The following is a 23,013-nucleotide window of genomic DNA, read 5'->3' on the forward strand; positions in this document are numbered from 1 at the left end:
CCTAAAACAGGCAATGATATGCATCCCAAGAACTCTATTGAGAAATGTCCATTAATTAAACTAGACTAAAATATCAACCTCATTTTCCCTCAAACCAACATATATATGTAAGAGTAAAGAAGAGTCAAGATGATAAACCCAAATATATACTTATTGTATTAAAAAGTGTTGTTTCTCTGGTTATCAAATCGATAAGTCGATTTCTGTCTTGGCTTGATTTAGACAGAGTTTCCTTTCTCTAACTTATAGAGAAATAAATAATTACAGAATAATGATATATCAATATTCCTTCTTTCTAAATATGTAGTCGAGGCGAGAATAGATTCTCTTTCCTTAAGACATTTTACACCCCCGTAACAGTACCAAACGTTAGGGTGAATGCCTTCGGGATACAACGACTAACCTTTCAGAATTTTAAGATGGTACTTCTATATTCTGAAAGCGGACGAACCTTTGTCAGTATTATGAGCTCTTGGACTAATGCAGATGATCTTCTAAATGCTTCTGAAATTCAAATTTCACTTGAGACTTCTTTCTTCCTTTTCTAGATATTCTAGTCTATCCAGAACCTCTAGAAAATACTTCTTTAATTAGATATTCTAGGCTAACCAGAACCTCTAATTGTTAGAAGGGAAGAGAAGAAGAGAATGAATTGAATTGATAAAAAAAGAAGTGAGTTTGGGTGGTATTTATAGGAATTGAATAGGTATAAGCTTTTGGGACACATCTCTAGAGTTTTGGGGACAAAACTCTTGGTTTTTAGGGACACAACTCTTTGGGAAGAGTTGGTTATATAACTGGGATTTTCGGGTGAATTTTTGGCCATCAGATCTGGCTCAAAAACTCGGGTGAAACAGCAGCCGCTAGATGGGCGTGATCTGTCCCGAAAGTATCCCACGCGCTAGCCACGTGTCTATCAAAGCACAGTCCCGCTTCTGTCCGGACGCGGAAGGAACGCGGACCATTAGATCTCGCGCAATCTCGCGGAAAGAACGCCCACCGTTCAAATCTGAGCGCGTCCTCTTCGCGCGAATGCCCCCCAACGTGACTTGTCCTCTTTGACAATTTAGTACCTATTTCAACCGATTTTTCGTTCAAACTTTAACCTTGAATTTCTCATTCATCCGGAATCGGATTTGAGTGATTCTTGGCTCTAAATTGTAGAGCTCGACGAGACGAACGCAATGGCGCGTTCCGTTTCTGAGTTTGACGAGTCGGCTCGAGCCAAAATAGGCTCCGATTCCAACAATCCCCCACATGAATGAAAATTTGAGGTTTTATGCTATGATATATGCAGACATACTATACTGACAGACTGACACTGACAGAGCTCATAAGCGGAACTTCGCTGCATCGGAAGAAGGTAGTCTTTCGACTTTGAACCTTTCCTAGTGAATAACTACAAGGTCTACAAGGACGGCAGTGAACTTTACGTCTTGAACTGAGTCCTGGGAATTGTAATCCAAAATAGCTATCACATAGCTAATCCCTTACTAACTTAGGTTCTCGGTTGTGTTCATTTCGGCCCTGAACATTCCCGATTTCGTGTGTGCTTTAGAGAAGTCTGCCTAGACGACCTTCCCATAGAACCGGCATCAATTCACACACATATAGGTTATCCGTAATAAGGTATCCTGCTATACCTCACGTTAGAATCAAGTTCTAAGTTTTCGGATTCATTAAAAGCTTAATGTTTAACCTCTCAATGCAGGTAACACTGTTGTCATCCTAGGAATGGGTAAGAGATAGAGATCTCTTACAGTGTTACTGTCGAGTCAGGATATAGCTTCAGTTGCCCTTTGAACCTAGATCGTGGGATCTCCAGTCATCTAGGTAGGGTTTCACCATGCCTTTACTCATTTACTTTAGGCGTTAGCCCCATTCCCCTTGATGATGCAACTACTAACTCTCTAGATAACCCTCTTGTAAATGGATCCGCTAGGTTATCTTTGGATCTTATATAATTTATAGTTATGATCCCTTCAGAGAGAAGTTGCTTAACGGTATTATGTCTCCGACGAATGTGTCGAGACTTACCGTTGTACATCTTGCTTTGTGCCAGTGCAATCGCTGTTTGGTTATCGCAGTGTATGTTGATTGCAGGCACCGGCTTTGGCCATATTGGAATATCTTCAAGGAATTGTCGCAGCCATTCTGCTTCTTCCCCTGCTTTATCTAGAGCAATGAATTCTGAATCCATTGTTGATCGAGCAATGCACGTTTGCTTCGAAGATTTCCAAAATATGGCAGCCCCTCCCAGTGTAAACAAATATCCACTGGTAGACTTAGTGTCGTCGGTATCTGATATCCAATTTGCATCTGCATATCCTGTTGTTTCTCTGGTTATCAAATCGATAAGTCGATTTCTGTCTTGGCTTGATTTAGACAGAGTTTCCTTTCTCTAACTTATAGAGAAATAAATAATTACAGAATAATGATATATCAATATTCCTTCTTTCTAAATATGTAGTCGAGGCGAGAATAGATTCTCTTTCCTTAAGACATTTTACACCTCCGTAACAGTACCAAACGTTAGGGTGAATGCCTTCGGGATACAACGACTAACCTTTCAGAATTTTAAGATGGTACTTCTATATTCTGAAAGCGGACGAACCTTTGTCAGTATTATGAGCTCTTGGACTAATGCGGATGAACTTCTAGATGCTTCTGAAATTCAAATTTCACTCGAGACTTCTTTCTTCCTTTTCTAGATATTCTAGTCTATCCAGAACCTCTAGAAAATACTTCTTTAATTAGATATTCTAGGCTAACCAGAACCTCTAATTGTTAGAAGGGAAGAGAAGAAGAGAATGAATTGAATTGATGAAAAATGAAGTGAGTTTGGGTGGTATTTATAGGAATTGAATAGGTGTATAGTGTCTTTTGGGTTAAAGAGCACAACTGTTCGAAACCAGGGGCTATAACTGAATATATAAGGGTCGGTTCATCTTGGGCCATCAGATCGCGCTTGAAAACGCGGACGGAACGCTGGCCGTCAGATGCGTTCGCGCGTGCCCGCGAGATGCCCGCCCGAGAAGAATCGCGACCGTTAGATGTAGCCCGGAGTGTGCCCGAACGCGGAGAGAACGCCAGACGTCAGATCTCGCGCAAATCCGCGCGATGAACGCCCACCGTCCAGATCTGAGCGCGTTCTCTTCGCGCGAATGCCCCCCAACGTGACTTGTCCTCTTTGACAATTTAGTACCTATTTCAACCGATTTTTCGTTCAAACTTTAACCTTGAATTTCTCATTCATCCGGAATCGGATTTGAGTGATTCTTGGCTCTAAATTGTAGAGCTCGACGAGACGAACGCAATGGCGCGTTCCGTTTCTGAGTTTGACGAGTCGGCTCGAGCCAAAATAGGCTCCGATTCCAACATATCCCTCTAAGACTGCGGGATATGTGGTATAATGGAGTCCGTACTCCTTCGTCTTTCTTAGATACCGTAACACTCTCGTTATGGCGTTCCAATGTGTGTTATTCGGGTTACTCGTAAATCTACTTAGCTTACTGACTGAGTAGGCTATGTCTGGTCGAGTACAGTTCATTAGGTACATTAGACTTCCAATAATCCGAGAGTACTCTAATTGTCTTACTGCGCTCCCTGTATTCTTCATTAAGTGAATACTTGGATCTATCGGAGTATTCGCCACTTTGAGGTCATCTTTGCTGAATTTTTCTAAGATTTTCTCAACGTAGTGCGTTTGAGATAAACTTATCCCTTCAGCCGTCTTGGAAACCTTAATTCCAAGAATGACTTCCGCTTTCCCTAAATCTTTCATGTCGAAAGTTTTCGAAAGCATCTTTTTAGTTGTATTGATGACATCTAAATTATCTCCCATAATTAGCATGTCATCCACATACAAACATAGAATAACACATCCTTTAGCAGTTACCTTTGTATAGACACATTTATCACATTCGTTGATCTTAAATCCGTTTGATAATAATGTGTCATCAAACTTTAAGTGCCACTGCTTTGGAGCTTGTTTTAGCCCATATAGTGATTTCACTAACCTACACACTTTCTTTTCTTGACCCGGAGCTATGAACCCTTCTGGTTGGTTCATATAAATCTCTTCTTCGAGTTGTCCGTTTAAGAAAGCGGTTTTCACATCCATCTGATGAATTTCTAGATTATATAAGGATGCTATAGCTACTAACACTCTTATTGAGGTGATTCGACTAACTGGAGAATAGGTGTCGAAATAATCTAACCCTTCTTTTTGTCGGAATCCCTTTGCGACAAGTCTTGCTTTATACTTGTCTATAGATCCATCTGTTTTCAATTTTCTTTTGAAAATCCATTTGCAGCCTAGAGGCTTGCAACCCGGTGGGAGGTCTACTAGCTCCCATGTATGATTTTGCATGATGGATTCTATTTCACTATTAACAGCTTCTTTCCAGAATGGAGCTTCTGGAGTAGCCATTGCTTCTGTGAAAGTTTGAGGTTCATTTTCTACCATATAGGTTAGAAAATCAGGACCAAATGTCTTAGCTTTCTTTGTTCTTTGGCCTTTTCGAGGTTCGAGTGTTGTTTCCTCGATTTCCATGTCATCTTCTTTAGATGTTTCTAGATTTTCCTCTTCCTCATCTCTTACACGTTTTCTACTTTCAGATGAGACTTCTGAATTCTGTTTGAAAGGAAAGATGTGTTCAAAGAACTTAGCATCTCTCGATTCCAGAATGGTGTTTACGTGTATATCTTCGATTTCAGACTTCTGTACTAGAAATCTATAGGCGCCACTATTTATTGCAGGCCCTATGTATACACAGTCCACATTTTTAGGTCCTATCTTGACCCGTTTAGGAGGAGGAACTAATACCTTTGCCAGACACCCCCACACTTTCGTGTATTTAAAGGATGGCATCCTTCCTTTCCATAATTCATATGGAATTTTACCGGTTTTTCTATGGGGTAACTTATTTAATAAGTGATTCGCCGATAATATCGCCTCCCCCCACAAGTTCTGAGGTAAACCAGAACTTATCAAGAAAGCGTTCATCATTTCCTTTAATGTTTTGTTTTTCCGCTCTGCTACACCATTTTGTTGAGGTGTATAAGGAGCCGTTGTTTGATGAACTATGCCATTCTTCGCACATATCTCGGCGAAAGGAGATTCATACTCTCCACCTCGATCGCTTCTCAACGCCTTAATCTTTTTATTAAGTTGAGTTTCCACTTCGGTTTTATAAAGCTCGAACTTATCGATTGCTTCATCCTTACTCCTTAGTAAGTAAACATAACAAAACCGAGTGGAGTCATCGATAAAAGTGATGAAGTACTTTTTACCACCTCTGGTTTGAACCATCTTTAAGTCACAAATATCACTGTGAATTAAATCTAGAGGTTCTGTGTCTCGTTCTATTGATTTGAACGATGTCTTAGTCATCTTTGATTCTACACATGTTTGACATGTTCGTTTTGAATCAATTTCGACTTTCGGAATTAACTCTAAGTTCATTAATTTCTTTAATGACTTGTTATTCACATGTCCTAGTCTTTCATGCCAAATATTAAAGGACTCAGCAATATAAACGGAATTATTAATTTTATTAATAATAATAGACGCCTTTGGCGTTACAGAGGTTACATTTAGTTTAAATAACCCCCCACATAAGTAGCCCTCCCAACATACATCCCATTCTTAGACAAGACGAAGTTGTTTGACTCAAAGACTAGCTTGAACCCATTCTTACTTAGAAGAGAACCAGAAACCAGATTCTTGCGGATATCTGGAGCATGGAGTACATCGTTCAAAGTTACTTCCTTTCCTGAAGTGTACTTTAGTATGATCTTCCCTTTTCCTCTGACCTGGGTGGTTGAGTCGTTTCCCATGAACAGGGTTTCTCCTTCACCTATTTCGGTATAAGAGGAGAAGAGGCCTTTGTCACCACAAATGTGACGAGTTGCTCCGGTGTCGACCCACCACTCTCTCTGGTTGTTAACCAGGTTGACTTCAGATACCACTGCACAGAGGTTCAAGTTCTGAAGTTTCTCAGTCACTTCTTCGGCTTCAGTAACCATAGCACATAGGTTCTGAGTTTCGGTATCTTCTATCAGCGAGGCTTGGTCATTCGACTTCTTATGTCTTTTGCCGGTTTTGGAACGACAATCCTTTGCCATATGGCCTCGTTTGCCACAGTTGTAGCATAGGCCGAACCTCGTCTTTTTCTTCGGCTTTCCTCCATCTTTAGACAGATGCTTACGCTTCTTACTTGGACCGGTCTCTACGACGTTCACATTCGAGAGTCTTTCAGAGTTCTTCTCGGCAGTGCGACTGTCCTCTTCGATTCGAAGCTTTAGGATGAGTTCTTCAAGGCTCATATCCTTATTCTTGTGGCGGAGATAATTTTTGAAGTCTTTCCACCCCGTGGGTAATTTTTCAATCAGAGCTCGGACCTGGAAAGGTTCATTCGTTATCATGTTCTCTGCCTGTAGTTCCTGTAGGAGACTCTGCAGTTCCTGGACTTGGGTCATAACTGGTTTTGAATCAGTCATCTTGTAGTCCAAGAATCGTCCTACGATGAACTTTTTGACACCCGCCTTTTCAGTCTTATACTTATTGATAAGGGTGTCCCACAGTTGTTTAGATGTTTCTATAACCGAATATAGATTATAGAGCCCGTCATCTAAACTATTCAGGATATAGTTCTTGCACAAGAAGTCTTCTTGTTTCCACGCCTCTATTTCAGCGGTACGCTGTGCTTCATCCTCTATTTCTGCATAGGTGGGTTTCTCTTCGATTAAATATTTAACCAGGCCCAATGTTGTGAGGTAGAACATCATCTTCAATTTCCAACGATTGAAGTCAGTTCCCTTGAACTTCTCTGGTTTTTCCCCATTCGTGGTGTTAGGCGGAATAACCCGTAGAGTGGTTCTTGTTCTTGCCATTTCTGAAACACACAGAATTTAAAACAAATCAATTTCTTATAACTAGAGAAATAATGTAAAATGTCTTAAGATTGTTGTTTCTCTGGTTATCAAATCGATAAGTCGATTTCTGTCTTGGCTTGATTTAGACAGAGTTTCCTTTCTCTAACTTATAGAGAAATAAATAATTACAGAATAATGATATATCAATATTCCTTCTTTCTAAATATGTAGTCGAGGCGAGAATAGATTCTCCTTCCTTAAGACATTTTACACCCCCGTAACAGTACCAAACGTTAGGGTGAATGCCTTCGGGATACAACGACTAACCTTTCAGAATTTTAAGATGGTACTTCTATATTCTGAAAGCGGACGAACCTTTGTCAGTATTATGAGCTCTTGGACTAATGCGGATGATCTTCTAAATGCTTCTGAAATTCAAATTTCACTCGAGACTTCTTTCTTCCTTTTCTAGATATTCTAGTCTATCCAGAACCTCTAGAAAATACTTCTTTAATTAGATATTCTAGGCTAACCAGAACCTCTAATTGTTAGAAGGGAAGAGAAGAAGAGAATGAATTGAATTGATCAAAAATGAAGTGAGTTTGGGTGGTATTTATAGGAATTGAATAGGTATAAACTTTTGGGACACATCTCTAGAGTTTTGGGGACAAAACTCTTGGTTTTTAGGGACACAACTCTTTGGGAAGAGTTGGTTATATAACTGGGATTTTCGGGTGAATTTTTGGCCATCAGATCTGGCTCAAAAACTCGGGTGAAACAGCAGCCGCTAGATGGGCGTGATCTGTCCCGAAAGTATCCCACGCGCTAGCCACGTGTCTATCAAAGCACAGTCCCGCTTCTGTCCGGACGCGGAAGGAACGCGGACCATTAGATCTCGCGCAATCTCGCGGAAAGAACGCCCACCGTTCAGATCTGAGCGCGTCCTCTTCGCGCGAATGCCCCCCAACGTGACTTGTCCTCTTTGACAATTTAGTACCTATTTCAACCGATTTTTCGTTCAAACTTTAACCTTGAATTTCTCATTCATCCGGAATCGGATTTGAGTGATTCTTGGCTCTAAATTGTAGAGCTCGACGAGACGAACGCAATGGCGCGTTCCGTTTCTGAGTTTGACGAGTCGGCTCGAGCCAAAATAGGCTCCGATTCCAACAATCCCCCACATGAATGAAAATTTGAGGTTTTATGCTATGATATATGCAGACATACTATACTGACAGACTGACACTGACAGAGCTCATAAGCGGAACTTCGCTGCATCGGAAGAAGGTAGTCTTTCGACTTTGAACCTTTCCTAGTGAATAACTACAAGGTCTACAAGGACGGCAGTGAACTTTACGTCTTGAACTGAGTCCTGGGAATTGTAATCCAAAATAGCTATCACACAGCTAATCCCTTACTAACTTAGGTTCTCGGTTGTGTTCATTTCGGCCCTGAACATTCCCGATTTCGTGTGTGCTTTAGAGAAGTCTGCCTAGACGACCTTCCCATAGAACCGGCATCAATTCACACACATATAGGTTATCCGTAATAAGGTATCCTGCTATACCTCACGTTAGAATCAAGTTCTAAGTTTTCGGATTCATTAAAAGCTTAATGTTTAACCTCTCAATGCAGGTAACACTGTTGTCATCCTAGGAATGGGTAAGAGATAGAGATCTCTTACAGTGTTACTGTCGAGTCAGGATATAGCTTCAGTTGCCCTTTGAACCTAGATCGTGGGATCTCCAGTCATCTAGGTAGGGTTTCACCATGCCTTTACTCATTTACTTTAGGCGTTAGCCCCATTCCCCTTGATGATGCAACTACTAACTCTCTAGATAACCCTCTTGTAAATGGATCCGCTAGGTTATCTTTGGATCTTATATAATTTATAGTTATGATCCCTTCAGAGAGAAGTTGCTTAACGGTATTATGTCTCCGACGAATGTGTCGAGACTTACCGTTGTACATCTTGCTTTGTGCCAGTGCAATCGCTGTTTGGTTATCGCAGTGTATGTTGATTGCAGGCACCGGCTTTGGCCATATTGGAATATCTTCAAGGAATTGTCGCAGCCATTCTGCTTCTTCCCCTGCTTTATCTAGAGCAATGAATTCTGAATCCATTGTTGATCGAGCAATGCACGTTTGCTTCGAAGATTTCCAAAATATGGCAGCCCCTCCCAGTGTAAACAAATATCCACTGGTAGACTTAGTGTCGTCGGTATCTGATATCCAATTTGCATCTGCATATCCTGTTGTTTCTCTGGTTATCAAATCGATAAGTCGATTTCTGTCTTGGCTTGATTTAGACAGAGTTTCCTTTCTCTAACTTATAGAGAAATAAATAATTACAGAATAATGATATATCAATATTCCTTCTTTCTAAATATGTAGTCGAGGCGAGAATAGATTCTCTTTCCTTAAGACATTTTACACCTCCGTAACAGTACCAAACGTTAGGGTGAATGCCTTCGGGATACAACGACTAACCTTTCAGAATTTTAAGATGGTACTTCTATATTCTGAAAGCGGACGAACCTTTGTCAGTATTATGAGCTCTTGGACTAATGCGGATGAACTTCTAGATGCTTCTGAAATTCAAATTTCACTCGAGACTTCTTTCTTCCTTTTCTAGATATTCTAGTCTATCCAGAACCTCTAGAAAATACTTCTTTAATTAGATATTCTAGGCTAACCAGAACCTCTAATTGTTAGAAGGGAAGAGAAGAAGAGAATGAATTGAATTGATGAAAAATGAAGTGAGTTTGGGTGGTATTTATAGGAATTGAATAGGTGTATAGTGTCTTTTGGGTTAAAGAGCACAACTGTTCGAAACCAGGGGCTATAACTGAATATATAAGGGTCGGTTCATCTTGGGCCATCAGATCGCGCTTGAAAACGCGGACGGAACGCTGGCCGTCAGATGCGTTCGCGCGTGCCCGCGAGATGCCCGCCCGAGAAGAATCGCGACCGTTAGATGTAGCCCGGAGTGTGCCCGAACGCGGAGAGAACGCCAGACGTCAGATCTCGCGCAAATCCGCGCGATGAACGCCCACCGTCCAGATCTGAGCGCGTTCTCTTCGCGCGAATGCCCCCCAACGTGACTTGTCCTCTTTGACAATTTAGTACCTATTTCAACCGATTTTTCGTTCAAACTTTAACCTTGAATTTCTCATTCATCCGGAATCGGATTTGAGTGATTCTTGGCTCTAAATTGTAGAGCTCGACGAGACGAACGCAATGGCGCGTTCCGTTTCTGAGTTTGACGAGTCGGCTCGAGCCAAAATAGGCTCCGATTCCAACATATCCCTCTAAGACTGCGGGATATGTGGTATAATGGAGTCCGTACTCCTTCGTCTTTCTTAGATACCGTAACACTCTCGTTATGGCGTTCCAATGTGTGTTATTCGGGTTACTCGTAAATCTACTTAGCTTACTGACTGAGTAGGCTATGTCTGGTCGAGTACAGTTCATTAGGTACATTAGACTTCCAATAATCCGAGAGTACTCTAATTGTCTTACTGCGCTCCCTGTATTCTTCATTAAGTGAATACTTGGATCTATCGGAGTATTCGCCACTTTGAGGTCATCTTTGCTGAATTTTTCTAAGATTTTCTCAACGTAGTGCGTTTGAGATAAACTTATCCCTTCAGCCGTCTTGGAAACCTTAATTCCAAGAATGACTTCCGCTTTCCCTAAATCTTTCATGTCGAAAGTTTTCGAAAGCATCTTTTTAGTTGTATTGATGACATCTAAATTATCTCCCATAATTAGCATGTCATCCACATACAAACATAGAATAACACATCCTTTAGCAGTTACCTTTGTATAGACACATTTATCACATTCGTTGATCTTAAATCCGTTTGATAATAATGTGTCATCAAACTTTAAGTGCCACTGCTTTGGAGCTTGTTTTAGCCCATATAGTGATTTCACTAACCTACACACTTTCTTTTCTTGACCCGGAGCTATGAACCCTTCTGGTTGGTTCATATAAATCTCTTCTTCGAGTTGTCCGTTTAAGAAAGCGGTTTTCACATCCATCTGATGAATTTCTAGATTATATAAGGATGCTATAGCTACTAACACTCTTATTGAGGTGATTCGACTAACTGGAGAATAGGTGTCGAAATAATCTAACCCTTCTTTTTGTCGGAATCCCTTTGCGACAAGTCTTGCTTTATACTTGTCTATAGATCCATCTGTTTTCAATTTTCTTTTGAAAATCCATTTGCAGCCTAGAGGCTTGCAACCCGGTGGGAGGTCTACTAGCTCCCATGTATGATTTTGCATGATGGATTCTATTTCACTATTAACAGCTTCTTTCCAGAATGGAGCTTCTGGAGTAGCCATTGCTTCTGTGAAAGTTTGAGGTTCATTTTCTACCATATAGGTTAGAAAATCAGGACCAAATGTCTTAGCTTTCTTTGTTCTTTGGCCTTTTCGAGGTTCGAGTGTTGTTTCCTCGATTTCCATGTCATCTTCTTTAGATGTTTCTAGATTTTCCTCTTCCTCATCTCTTACACGTTTTCTACTTTCAGATGAGACTTCTGAATTCTGTTTGAAAGGAAAGATGTGTTCAAAGAACTTAGCATCTCTCGATTCCAGAATGGTGTTTACGTGTATATCTTCGATTTCAGACTTCTGTACTAGAAATCTATAGGCGCCACTATTTATTGCAGGCCCTATGTATACACAGTCCACATTTTTAGGTCCTATCTTGACCCGTTTAGGAGGAGGAACTAATACCTTTGCCAGACACCCCCACACTTTCGTGTATTTAAAGGATGGCATCCTTCCTTTCCATAATTCATATGGAATTTTACCGGTTTTTCTATGGGGTAACTTATTTAATAAGTGATTCGCCGATAATATCGCCTCCCCCCACAAGTTCTGAGGTAAACCAGAACTTATCAAGAAAGCGTTCATCATTTCCTTTAATGTTTTGTTTTTCCGCTCTGCTACACCATTTTGTTGAGGTGTATAAGGAGCCGTTGTTTGATGAACTATGCCATTCTTCGCACATATCTCGGCGAAAGGAGATTCATACTCTCCACCTCGATCGCTTCTCAACGCCTTAATCTTTTTATTAAGTTGAGTTTCCACTTCGGTTTTATAAAGCTCGAACTTATCGATTGCTTCATCCTTACTCCTTAGTAAGTAAACATAACAAAACCGAGTGGAGTCATCGATAAAAGTGATGAAGTACTTTTTACCACCTCTGGTTTGAACCATCTTTAAGTCACAAATATCACTGTGAATTAAATCTAGAGGTTCTGTGTCTCGTTCTATTGATTTGAACGATGTCTTAGTCATCTTTGATTCTACACATGTTTGACATGTTCGTTTTGAATCAATTTCGACTTTCGGAATTAACTCTAAGTTCATTAATTTCTTTAATGACTTGTTATTCACATGTCCTAGTCTTTCATGCCAAATATTAAAGGACTCAGCAATATAAACGGAATTATTAATTTTATTAATAATAATAGACGCCTTTGGCGTTACAGAGGTTACATTTAGTTTAAATAACCCCCCACATAAGTAGCCCTTCCCAACATACATCCCATTCTTAGACAAGACGAAGTTGTTTGACTCAAAGACTAGCTTGAACCCATTCTTACTTAGAAGAGAACCAGAAACCAGATTCTTGCGGATATCTGGAGCATGGAGTACATCGTTCAAAGTTACTTCCTTTCCTGAAGTGTACTTTAGTATGATCTTCCCTTTTCCTCTGACCTGGGTGGTTGAGTCGTTTCCCATGAACAGGGTTTCTCCTTCACCTATTTCGGTATAAGAGGAGAAGAGGCCTTTGTCACCACAAATGTGACGAGTTGCTCCGGTGTCGACCCACCACTCTCTCTGGTTGTTAACCAGGTTGACTTCAGATACCACTGCACAGAGGTTCAAGTTCTGAAGTTTCTCAGTCACTTCTTCGGCTTCAGTAACCATAGCACATAGGTTCTGAGTTTCGGTATCTTCTATCAGCGAGGCTTGGTCATTCGACTTCTTATGTCTTTTGCCGGTTTTGGAACGACAATCCTTTGCCATATGGCCTCGTTTGCCACAGTTGTAGCATAGGCCGAACCTCGTCTTTTTCTTCGGCTTTCCTCCATCTTTAGACAGATGCTTACGCTTCTTACTTGGACCGGTCTCTACGACGTTCACATTCGAGAGTCTTTCAGAGTTCTTCTCGGCAGTGCGACTGTCCTCTTCGATTCGAAGCTTTAGGATGAGTTCTTCAAGGCTCATATCCTTATTCTTGTGGCGGAGATAATTTTTGAAGTCTTTCCACCCCGTGGGTAATTTTTCAATCAGAGCTCGGACCTGGAAAGGTTCATTCGTTATCATGTTCTCTGCCTGTAGTTCCTGTAGGAGACTCTGCAGTTCCTGGACTTGGGTCATAACTGGTTTTGAATCAGTCATCTTGTAGTCCAAGAATCGTCCTACGATGAACTTTTTGACACCCGCCTTTTCAGTCTTATACTTATTGATAAGGGTGTCCCACAGTTGTTTAGATGTTTCTATAACCGAATATAGATTATAGAGCCCGTCATCTAAACTATTCAGGATATAGTTCTTGCACAAGAAGTCTTCTTGTTTCCACGCCTCTATTTCAGCGGTACGCTGTGCTTCATCCTCTATTTCTGCATAGGTGGGTTTCTCTTCGATTAAATATTTAACCAGGCCCAATGTTGTGAGGTAGAACATCATCTTCAATTTCCAACGATTGAAGTCAGTTCCCTTGAACTTCTCTGGTTTTTCCCCATTCGTGGTGTTAGGCGGAATAACCCGTAGAGTGGTTCTTGTTCTTGCCATTTCTGAAACACACAGAATTTAAAACAAATCAATTTCTTATAACTAGAGAAATAATGTAAAATGTCTTAAGATTGTTGTTTCTCTGGTTATCAAATCGATAAGTCGATTTCTGTCTTGGCTTGATTTAGACAGAGTTTCCTTTCTCTAACTTATAGAGAAATAAATAATTACAGAATAATGATATATCAATATTCCTTCTTTCTAAATATGTAGTCGAGGCGAGAATAGATTCTCCTTCCTTAAGACATTTTACACCCCCGTAACAGTACCAAACGTTAGGGTGAATGCCTTCGGGATACAACGACTAACCTTTCAGAATTTTAAGATGGTACTTCTATATTCTGAAAGCGGACGAACCTTTGTCAGTATTATGAGCTCTTGGACTAATGCGGATGAACTTCTAAATGCTTCTGAAATTCAAATTTCACTCGAGACTTCTTTCTTCCTTTTCTAGATATTCTAGTCTATCCAGAACCTCTAGAAAATACTTCTTTAATTAGATATTCTAGGCTAACCAGAACCTCTAATTGTTAGAAGGGAAGAGAAGAAGAGAATGAATTGAATTGATCAAAAATGAAGTGAGTTTGGGTGGTATTTATAGGAATTGAATAGGTATAAACTTTTGGGACACATCTCTAGAGTTTTGGGGACAAAACTCTTGGTTTTTAGGGACACAACTCTTTGGGAAGAGTTGGTTATATAACTGGGATTTTCGGGTGAATTTTTGGCCATCAGATCTGGCTCAAAAACTCGGGTGAAACAGCAGCCGCTAGATGGGCGTGATCTGTCCCGAAAGTATCCCACGCGCTAGCCACGTGTCTATCAAAGCACAGTCCCGCTTCTGTCCGGACGCGGAAGGAACGCGGACCATTAGATCTCGCGCAATCTCGCGGAAAGAACGCCCACCGTTCAGATCTGAGCGCGTCCTCTTCGCGCGAATGCCCCCCAACGTGACTTGTCCTCTTTGACAATTTAGTACCTATTTCAACCGATTTTTCGTTCAAACTTTAACCTTGAATTTCTCATTCATCCGGAATCGGATTTGAGTGATTCTTGGCTCTAAATTGTAGAGCTCGACGAGACGAACGCAATGGCGCATTCCGTTTCTGAGTTTGACGAGTCGGCTCGAGCCAAAATAGGCTCCGATTCCAACAAAAAGAAAGAACCAGATTTATAATTCTCTTTCATAACTCCAACAAAACTGAAAAAAACTCAAGATAAACCTAGAGTTTTTGAAGAACTTACTTGTATAGAGAGAGAGAGGATGAGAGGTTGACAGAGAGAGAGATGCCAAGAAACCCTATGATGGTGATTTTCGGTTGTAACTAAGGGTCGATTTGTTTTGGTGAAACCACGAAACCCTAGCTCGGTTTGGGGGAAATTTTCTGTTCGTGAAGATGGGTAAAAAGTGGGGAGCCTCTTGCTGGAAAGAAATCAGATTTCTTTACTTTAATAAGCGTCCTCAACTGTAATTATACCTAATATCAGGGACTTCTTTTAAATTCTCCCAATAACTTAAGAAAATAGACTTCCATGTCATGACACACCTCCCGGTTGGCAAGCCAACTCACCCGGCCGGGTTTCGGCCGGGAAATGAGCCGGGAGGTGTATCATTTCTGCACACTTATATAGATGTTTCTTGTGGTGGCAGTATCTTCTTGCAAGCTTTAAAGAATTCTGTACGGTCTAAAGCAAGCACAGTCTGGTCCAGCAGATTTGCATGAAAGTTTTTATGTCTCAGCCTCCTTGTTTTAAAGATGCTACCTGTCCCTCCTATGTTTGCAAGCTTTAAAGAATTCTATATGGTCTAAAGCAAGCACAGTCTGGTCCAGCAGATTTGCATGAACGTTTGAGGGGACATGTTAATGAAGAAGACGATGTAAGAATAAATAACAAACATAACTAAATAGTCAAGGGTGCCTAAACGAGATATTGGGTGCCTAACGATAAATAGAGTGGGTTGATACAGTTAGTTGTTAAGAAGTTAGTTAGTTGTTAAGAAAAATTTGTTACTCTAACAAACTTTGCATAACAACTTTCTCTCTCTAACTGAGGTCTATAAGTAGTTGTAATCAACTTGTAATTAAACTTAACGATTTCATTAATAAAATTCTTTGTATAGTTCTAACCGTCTCTCTCTCTCTCTCCCTCTCTCTGACCATCTTCATCACTTTATTCATCACCATAATTGATCATCACAGATCATCACTAATTATTACTAATCTTAACAGAAGCATTATCTTAGCCATAATTTGTGATCACATATGTAATTGTCTCACATAGTTTAGAGAGCGTCTGGAGCATGGTTACAGGTACATGTACAAACTTAGTAAGTGTCATTGTCTTTTGGTTAGAGTTGTAAAACTTTCTCCATGAATAACAACAAATTTTCTTCCTTCTTTCTTAATCTTCCACTTTTCAATTGACTTTAATATTAAACTGCAAGGTAGATTTTTGTTTTTTTTTTATTGGCAAACCTACTTCTAGAATTCATGTGAAGTGCCTGACTCATTACATTTTGATTGGTTATATTTAGTTAGAACATACTAGGCTAGAAGATGGAGGAAGATGTTCAAAAGATATATTGAAAATTTTAGATATCTTGAAATTAAGTAATTTTAGAAGTTGTTAATTAAAGTCTGATTAGGTTCAGAAAACCCTATTGTTATGTAAACCTTTGGTCAGTGGCGAACCCATTACTAGCCCAGGCTGGAATTTGTACAATTTTGTATAGTTATGTTATAGTAGTTATTTGTCTCGGGCGCTAAAGGTCACGGGTTCAATTCCCGTTCCTCCCTTTTTTTTCTTTTTCACTCATTTTCTTCTTGAATTTTTACTTCTGTTTTGCCTTTGGACTATAATAAATTCACCTGTGTGACCCTAACATTTTGACCAGCTTTCAAAAAATCCCTTCAAATAACTCTTTTACTTTTTCTTTCACAGTAATTATATTTCATTTTAATACTATTTTTACCTTAATAGAGCAAAAGATTTAATATGTTTCCTCTATTTTTTTCTCCTCATATCTTAAGTATTTATCTCTTCTTTCATCTTCCTGTAGGAGAAGACAAAATTCGTTCATAGAGACGGACTAGTTCTTGGTTGGCAAGTCTTGTTTTCATCCCTTTTCCCTCTCTCTCCTTCTTCAAACTACTATTTACTTTATTTCAATAAAAAAATGTTATCAAGATTTAACACTAATTTGTAATTGAGTTTATCCCCCTCAATAATGCATAATTTGTTACCCCTTGAACTTACTATTTTTAGGCAAACTACTAAGGTCATGTTTGGCTAAAGTAATTAGAATCATAAGTTAAATAATCTACAGAAAAAAATAAGTTTTTACGTATCAAAATCTTGACTAAACCTAAGACTAAAGTAAGATATTACAAATTACCGAAACCATATTGCACAATCATTAATATTATTTTTAGTAGTCATATTCTTTTTCCACAAGTCAAACATTGTGTTAATACATTGTGTTAATGTTTTAACAAAAGTTGCAAGTTGGGTATACTCAATTATTAATTATTGAGGGGATAAACTCAATGACCAATTAGTAATTTGGGAAATTCGTACAGATATTCATGATATCTACATGTTTGATTTACAATACTTTAAGCCTGCTCCGGCTAGCTGAAAATCTTAGTTCTGCCCCCTGCCAGTAGTGGTTTATTTCAATGAAATTTGATTATTAAAATTTAAGTATTTTCTTTATTCTTTCAGAGTTTCGAGTTTTATAAGTTTTTAGAGACAGATCTAAGACTTTTTCTGAGTTTTATTAGTTTTAAACACGGATCTAAGGCTTTTCTTAGTTTTTCGCTGCGTTAGTTGACATCAAAAGCGAGGATTCGTCTGGTTTGATATAATCTGCGCGAACATCACTCTAGAACGCATTGATATATTTTTTAAGATGAATCTAAAGTTGGTTTAGAAAAGAAAAAAAATAAATAAATAAAACCATTCACATTATTTTTCCTTTCTTAATTTTGTTATCAATCAATATGAAGAAACATTCTCATGGTGATTGGAAGAAAGATCGATACTTTTAGTACTTTAGAAGATAGATAGACGGCTAAAACAATCTTTACTAAAGCGTGTCAATAGTTACAAATAAATTCAATTATTACAAATTTTGAGGTAATATCTAATTGTGATGTGTCTGTAGTTGGGGATGTGATGTTAAGCCAATTATCTTTCTTCAAGTAATAAAAATTTACATTAATTCCTGTGGATGTGATGTTAAGCCAATTATTCAAGTGTACATTAATGAGTTCAGGAAAGAGTTTAATATCATCAGTTATCAAAATGAGGGGTTTGTAATTCTTGAAGAATTTGTTGAGAAAGTTGATTCGAAGGAAGATGAGAAACTTTTTTAGTCGGATTTCGGATTAACTTATTGTTCTTCATATGAAGATCCATTTAGTACTTTATGAATCTAAAGTTGTTTCTCATGGAATGTTTAGTAATTTGAGCGTACAATCTTTACTAAAGCGTGTGTTTTTCAATCATCATATGCATGATTCTTACAAATTTATTTTTTGGGTGAAAAGAAGAGTTAAACCACATTATAAGTATAGACGAAAGAAATGTTATAGCAATATTCAATGTTCAATCAAATCTGAATATTTGGTGATTCCAATGCATAATTCACGAAAAAGGTATATGAAGGGAGTACTGATCAAGATACGAGTCAAATCGATTAGTAAACTTTAGATGAGTTTCTTTGAAGCGGAGAAGACTGATGCAGAGAGAGTTTTAAAAGATATTTTGAAAATCTTAGATATCTTAAAATTTAATATTTTAGTAGCTAAATATTTTGGGTTTGTATAGGATAATTTTATTTTCTTTGCAGCTATATATGTTTAAGAAACTATATAAGTTTTAGGGCCGAAATAATCATAGTGTATACTTTTAAATAGCTAGTGATTGTGGTCATCCACTCTAGCTCCATGTTGGGTTTTCCTCCTAGTGGAGAAACCTAGTTGGGTTTGGTCTTGTAAATCAAATTCGGGTCCAAGTCGAGTTTCTTAGGGTCGGTGACTTAGATCGGTGGAATTAGGGTTAAGGGGAAGTCTATAAATAATACCTTAATCTTCATTAGAAGTAGAGAACCCAATTAGAAATGCACAAGAGAAGAGAGGAGAGAGAAGAGGTTGCCGAGAAGAAGGGGCTGAACTTTTTCAGCACGCTTAGTCTTCGTTGTTCCTGATTAAGCTGAAATTTTGCAGAGGTGTTCCTGACTTGTTCATCTAGTATTTGTACGGTGCGATTGATATTTAGTGGTCGGAATCCTAGTGAATTTAGAGTCGTTTTGGGCTGCATATATTTGGGTTGTTTTTGTTCTTTCTTGTGAGGGTTTCTTCGTGTTTCTTCGTGTTTGAGATTGATTGATTCCTTCTGGAGTCTGAGTGTCGGGTTTTGTTTTTTGGAACAAGGAGGGCATAGTCTGTAACTCAATTACTTATTATAGTGGATTTGGAGTGGACTACTAGTCCCGTGGTTTTTACTTCTCATATTGAGGAGGTTTTCCACGTGAAAATTGTTGTCTTATTTACTTTCAGTTCTTTGTTTATTACTCCCACTATTCTTCATATTATCCTCATAACTAACATGGAGGGTGAAAAGATATATTTCCGCTGCGTCGACTCACTCGTTTTTCCCAACACTCCATACTCCCCCGACCCAGGCCTCTCTCTCTCTCTATCTCTCGGTTCAATAGAGTTATTCTTCCGAGGTTCTAAGGAAATAACAATGATGCAAATCTTTTTCTAATAAATGATTTGAGGAGAGTAATCTGAAGAAGAAGTAAGTTTTTCATTGGGAGATAAAGAAGATCATATATATATATATATATATATATATATATATATATATATATATCTGAAATCTCCATACTGTGTTTGCAATTTTTGTTAATTTCTGCAAAAAGGCATAAAATTTGCATTTAATTATCCGAAAGTATAGGTGTAAACCTGGATGTATAGGAAGAAAGTAAGGAAGTAGCCATATTTCGGGAAGCATAGGATTGTTTCCAGACCATTCGTATACTCCAAGTACCTGTTACCATTGTCTTGTACTCGTTAAGAAAACTAAACTCATATACTTATTTTTCAATATATTGACTTGTGAGTTGTGGTAAAAATTAATTGGTACGTACCGAAAGCAACATCTTCCCCCATGATGATACAGCAGTGGCACCACCATGGTCTATAATCCATTTTCGTGCATTTTCCATTGCCCCTTCTCCATCGTCAGCGCCTTCACCAAGTATCCTCAAACTAACATAATTTAAGGTTGTACCAAACATAGTACTTGAACCTACAAAATGCAGACCCCACCCTCCATCTATGTTCTGCATGTAACACATAATTGTCAATTTCGAGTGCCTGTTTATAGAAAGAAAAATCCATACTAAGGTTGTGTTTGTTTTTTTTTTAATGACTGAATCTGAATTGGCTGAATCTGAATTGGCTGAACTGAATTGGCTGAATCTGAATTAGCTAAAATACTTTGCAAGTTAGATGTTTGTTTTTTACATCTGAAATGTTAAGTCTGAACTAGAATTTTGACAATTATACCCTTATATAATATTTTATACAAACAAAACTCTAATTTCTCACTCATCCCTTGTTAAGGCCAATAACTAAACCCTAATTTCTAGATCTCCCTCATTAAGTAAAAAAGAAAACCAAAACCTAAACTTTTCATCTCCCTACCGTCTCTCTCTCTCTCTACCTCTTTAAAGCAGAAGGAAATCCGGCGATGGAGCTCCGGTGGAAAGGTCTCTCTCTAATCTCAGTACATCTCTCTCTTTCTCTCTAATCTCAGTACATCTCTCTCTCCCTCTAATCTCAGTACATCTCTCTCTCTCTCTTTCTCTCTAATCTCAGTACCTCTATCTCTTCGAGTTCCTCTCTCACTCTCTCTTAGTCCCTCTCTTTCAACAGATCGGTGAAGTGATTTTAATGGTGGTTAGTGATTGTAATTTGTGGTTATGGTCTTTGGTGGTGGTGTTGTCTTTTGAAGCCCCGGTTTGGTCCATGTTGGTTGGTGGTGTTTTATGATTTTGAGGTGGCGATGGTGGTGGTTTTTTTGTTATAGTTTTCTGGGGGTGATGGTGGTGGTTTTCTAGTTATAGTTTTGTGGTGGTGGTGGTTTTATGGCGGTGGTTTTCTGGTTATAGTTTTGTGGTGGTGGTGGTGGTGGTGGTTTTATGGTGGTGGTTTTCTGGTTATGTGGTGGTGGTTTTCTGGTTATGTGGTGGTGGTTTTATGGTGGTGGTTTTGTGGTGGTGGTTTTGTGGTGGTGGTGGTGGTTTTATGGCGGTGATGGCGGCAGCGTTTTGGTGGTGGCGGCAGCGATCTCTTGTGTTGGGCAGTAAAAAAAATTTGATGAGAAACTTTTTTCTAAATTAAAAGGGTATAACAGTCTTTTTACATTTTTCAGCAGATGGACCTTTATTTCAGACTTGTTTTGAAGTCTGAAATATTTGGTCTTCATTTCAGCCAATTCAGACCAGGTCCCAATTCAGATCAGATTTTTAGATTTCTTTAAATAAAAAAACAAACATCTGACATCTGAATTGACGTCCAATTCAGATTTCAGATCTGAAAAAATAAAAAAACAAACAGCACCTAAGTATCCTATATAGTTTCATTTTTTTTCTTGAGTTAGGTGAACCGTAGACTGCTTCAAGCTTCATTTGGTCAATCTAGGCGCTATAGTGGTATAGCCCAAGTTTTGTCCATCTTCGGAAGCAACGCCCCGCAAGTGCTTGCAAAACAGTCTTATGTAGACATATACTAGGTCTAGCATGTGTTCACGGCATGGTAAAAATCTATTTCAACCCTAAAGGCCGTTTTTAATTGTTGAAAATCGATTCTCACGGCCTTTAGGGTTCACAGATTCGATTTCGCCATGGATAGGTTTTCATGATTGTCTATTCGAAAAGCGTCCGTATCACTTACCTTCTACAAATCAAGCAACAGTTTCAAGGTAATAATCCCAAAGTTATCTTAAGGTGGTATTAGGGTTTATATTGGTATTCGTGTCTGTTAGGGTTTGTCATTTTCCTTCGAGTCTTGGGTATTTTATCGAGTTATATTCTTGATGGCAGCTTCATCCTCGATTCCTGAGAAAATTTCCGAGGATTCAATATTGACTCAGTTGACGGCATTAACGACGAAGGAACATCCCCCATTAGTCGTTGATGGTTCCAACATAGAGTCAATTCAATCCAAACCTCAGAAATGTTTTGTGGTGAAATTTTTCGCAGTCAAATCATATTCTTTGTCCCAAGCGACAGATCGTTTACACATATCTGGCGAACACCACATCCATAGATATCTCACCTGATGATTGTAAATGAACCGACGCATTTCCTTTTGATGTTCCGACGTCAGTACCGTATTCAGTGATCCCGTAACATATAAAACAATGAGCTGTTTCATTTAAAGAACCGCGAAAAAAATAGGAAACCATATTAATTAGTCCTTAAACTGCATATAAGAAGGATTACTTACAAGCTAAAACTACTCGAAGGAAGTGAACTTACCAAACCAGGCATTAGAAACATTGGGCCTCCGAAGTCCCCTGGCCAGTGACCATCATTTCCCTGGATACTTGAAAGAAAATTGACAGCTCTTCTTAGGGTGGTTGTTACTGCCTCCTCTGTAACAACATCTTCCTTATAAGCTACTTTCACTTGTGGTAGTTCTATACCAATTGCATTTTCCTTTGCAAACTAGGTTTTGGGAAATGACTTTAGTTAGTGTTAAACATAAAAGCTCACTTAATTGTCAAAAATAGTCTGTGGTCTAAACACAAAAATCACAATATGAACCAACCGTTATTAACACCTCCGAAAAGTAATCCAATAATTATATACCTGAAATCGCATGAGGAGATCAGAACTAATCTTCTTCTCTAACCGTTGGTTAAGAAACCCTTCACGGGCCTTCTCAATTGCCAGCAGTTCCTCTGGCGTTCCAAGGTATGGATCAAACTCCCAAACTTGTCTACCAATGTGATTATTCGTTGTTCGAAGCCATGGATTTCCTTGCCCGTCAGCTATCTTAAGCTTCCACATTTTTGGTCGCAGATAATGATCGTTAGCCAAATGTAGCGCTATGGTGGATGTATAGCTTATTAACCAAAAATTCTTTTGAGGTGAAACTATTAAAAGATGAAAACCATCTAACAATTGCTAATCTTGGTTGTGTACCAATCTTATTTATAGAGAAACAAGATCCAAGACTTCTTCCTTAGTTATGAATTAATTACGAGAGCGATAGGGTACCCGCCCAATTC

General features: G+C 38.9%; 1 protein-coding gene across 1 annotated transcript in view; it reads right to left on the bottom strand.

Annotated features, from left to right (window-relative positions):
• The window catches only part of LOC147538978 (cycloartenol synthase 2-like), a 40,734-nt gene extending 17,721 nt beyond the window's left edge, over window positions 1-23,013 (bottom strand). The window contains exons 1-5 of the mRNA XM_086639880.1: window positions 22,592-23,013; window positions 22,259-22,447; window positions 22,056-22,145; window positions 19,862-20,056; window positions 19,677-19,761 (exon numbers count right to left, since the gene is read on the bottom strand). Of these exons, the coding sequence (XP_086496006.1) occupies window positions 19,677-19,761; window positions 19,862-20,056; window positions 22,056-22,145; window positions 22,259-22,447; window positions 22,592-22,792 (760 nt within the window). The 5' untranslated portion in view covers window positions 22,793-23,013. The remainder of the gene's footprint in view (window positions 1-19,676; window positions 19,762-19,861; window positions 20,057-22,055; window positions 22,146-22,258; window positions 22,448-22,591) is intronic.

Source organism: Eschscholzia californica, unplaced genomic scaffold, assembly GCF_041429995.1.
Source record: "Eschscholzia californica isolate CP2 unplaced genomic scaffold, dmEscCali1.0.p SCAF_5, whole genome shotgun sequence".
Lineage (NCBI taxonomy): Eukaryota > Viridiplantae > Streptophyta > Magnoliopsida > Ranunculales > Papaveraceae > Eschscholzia > Eschscholzia californica.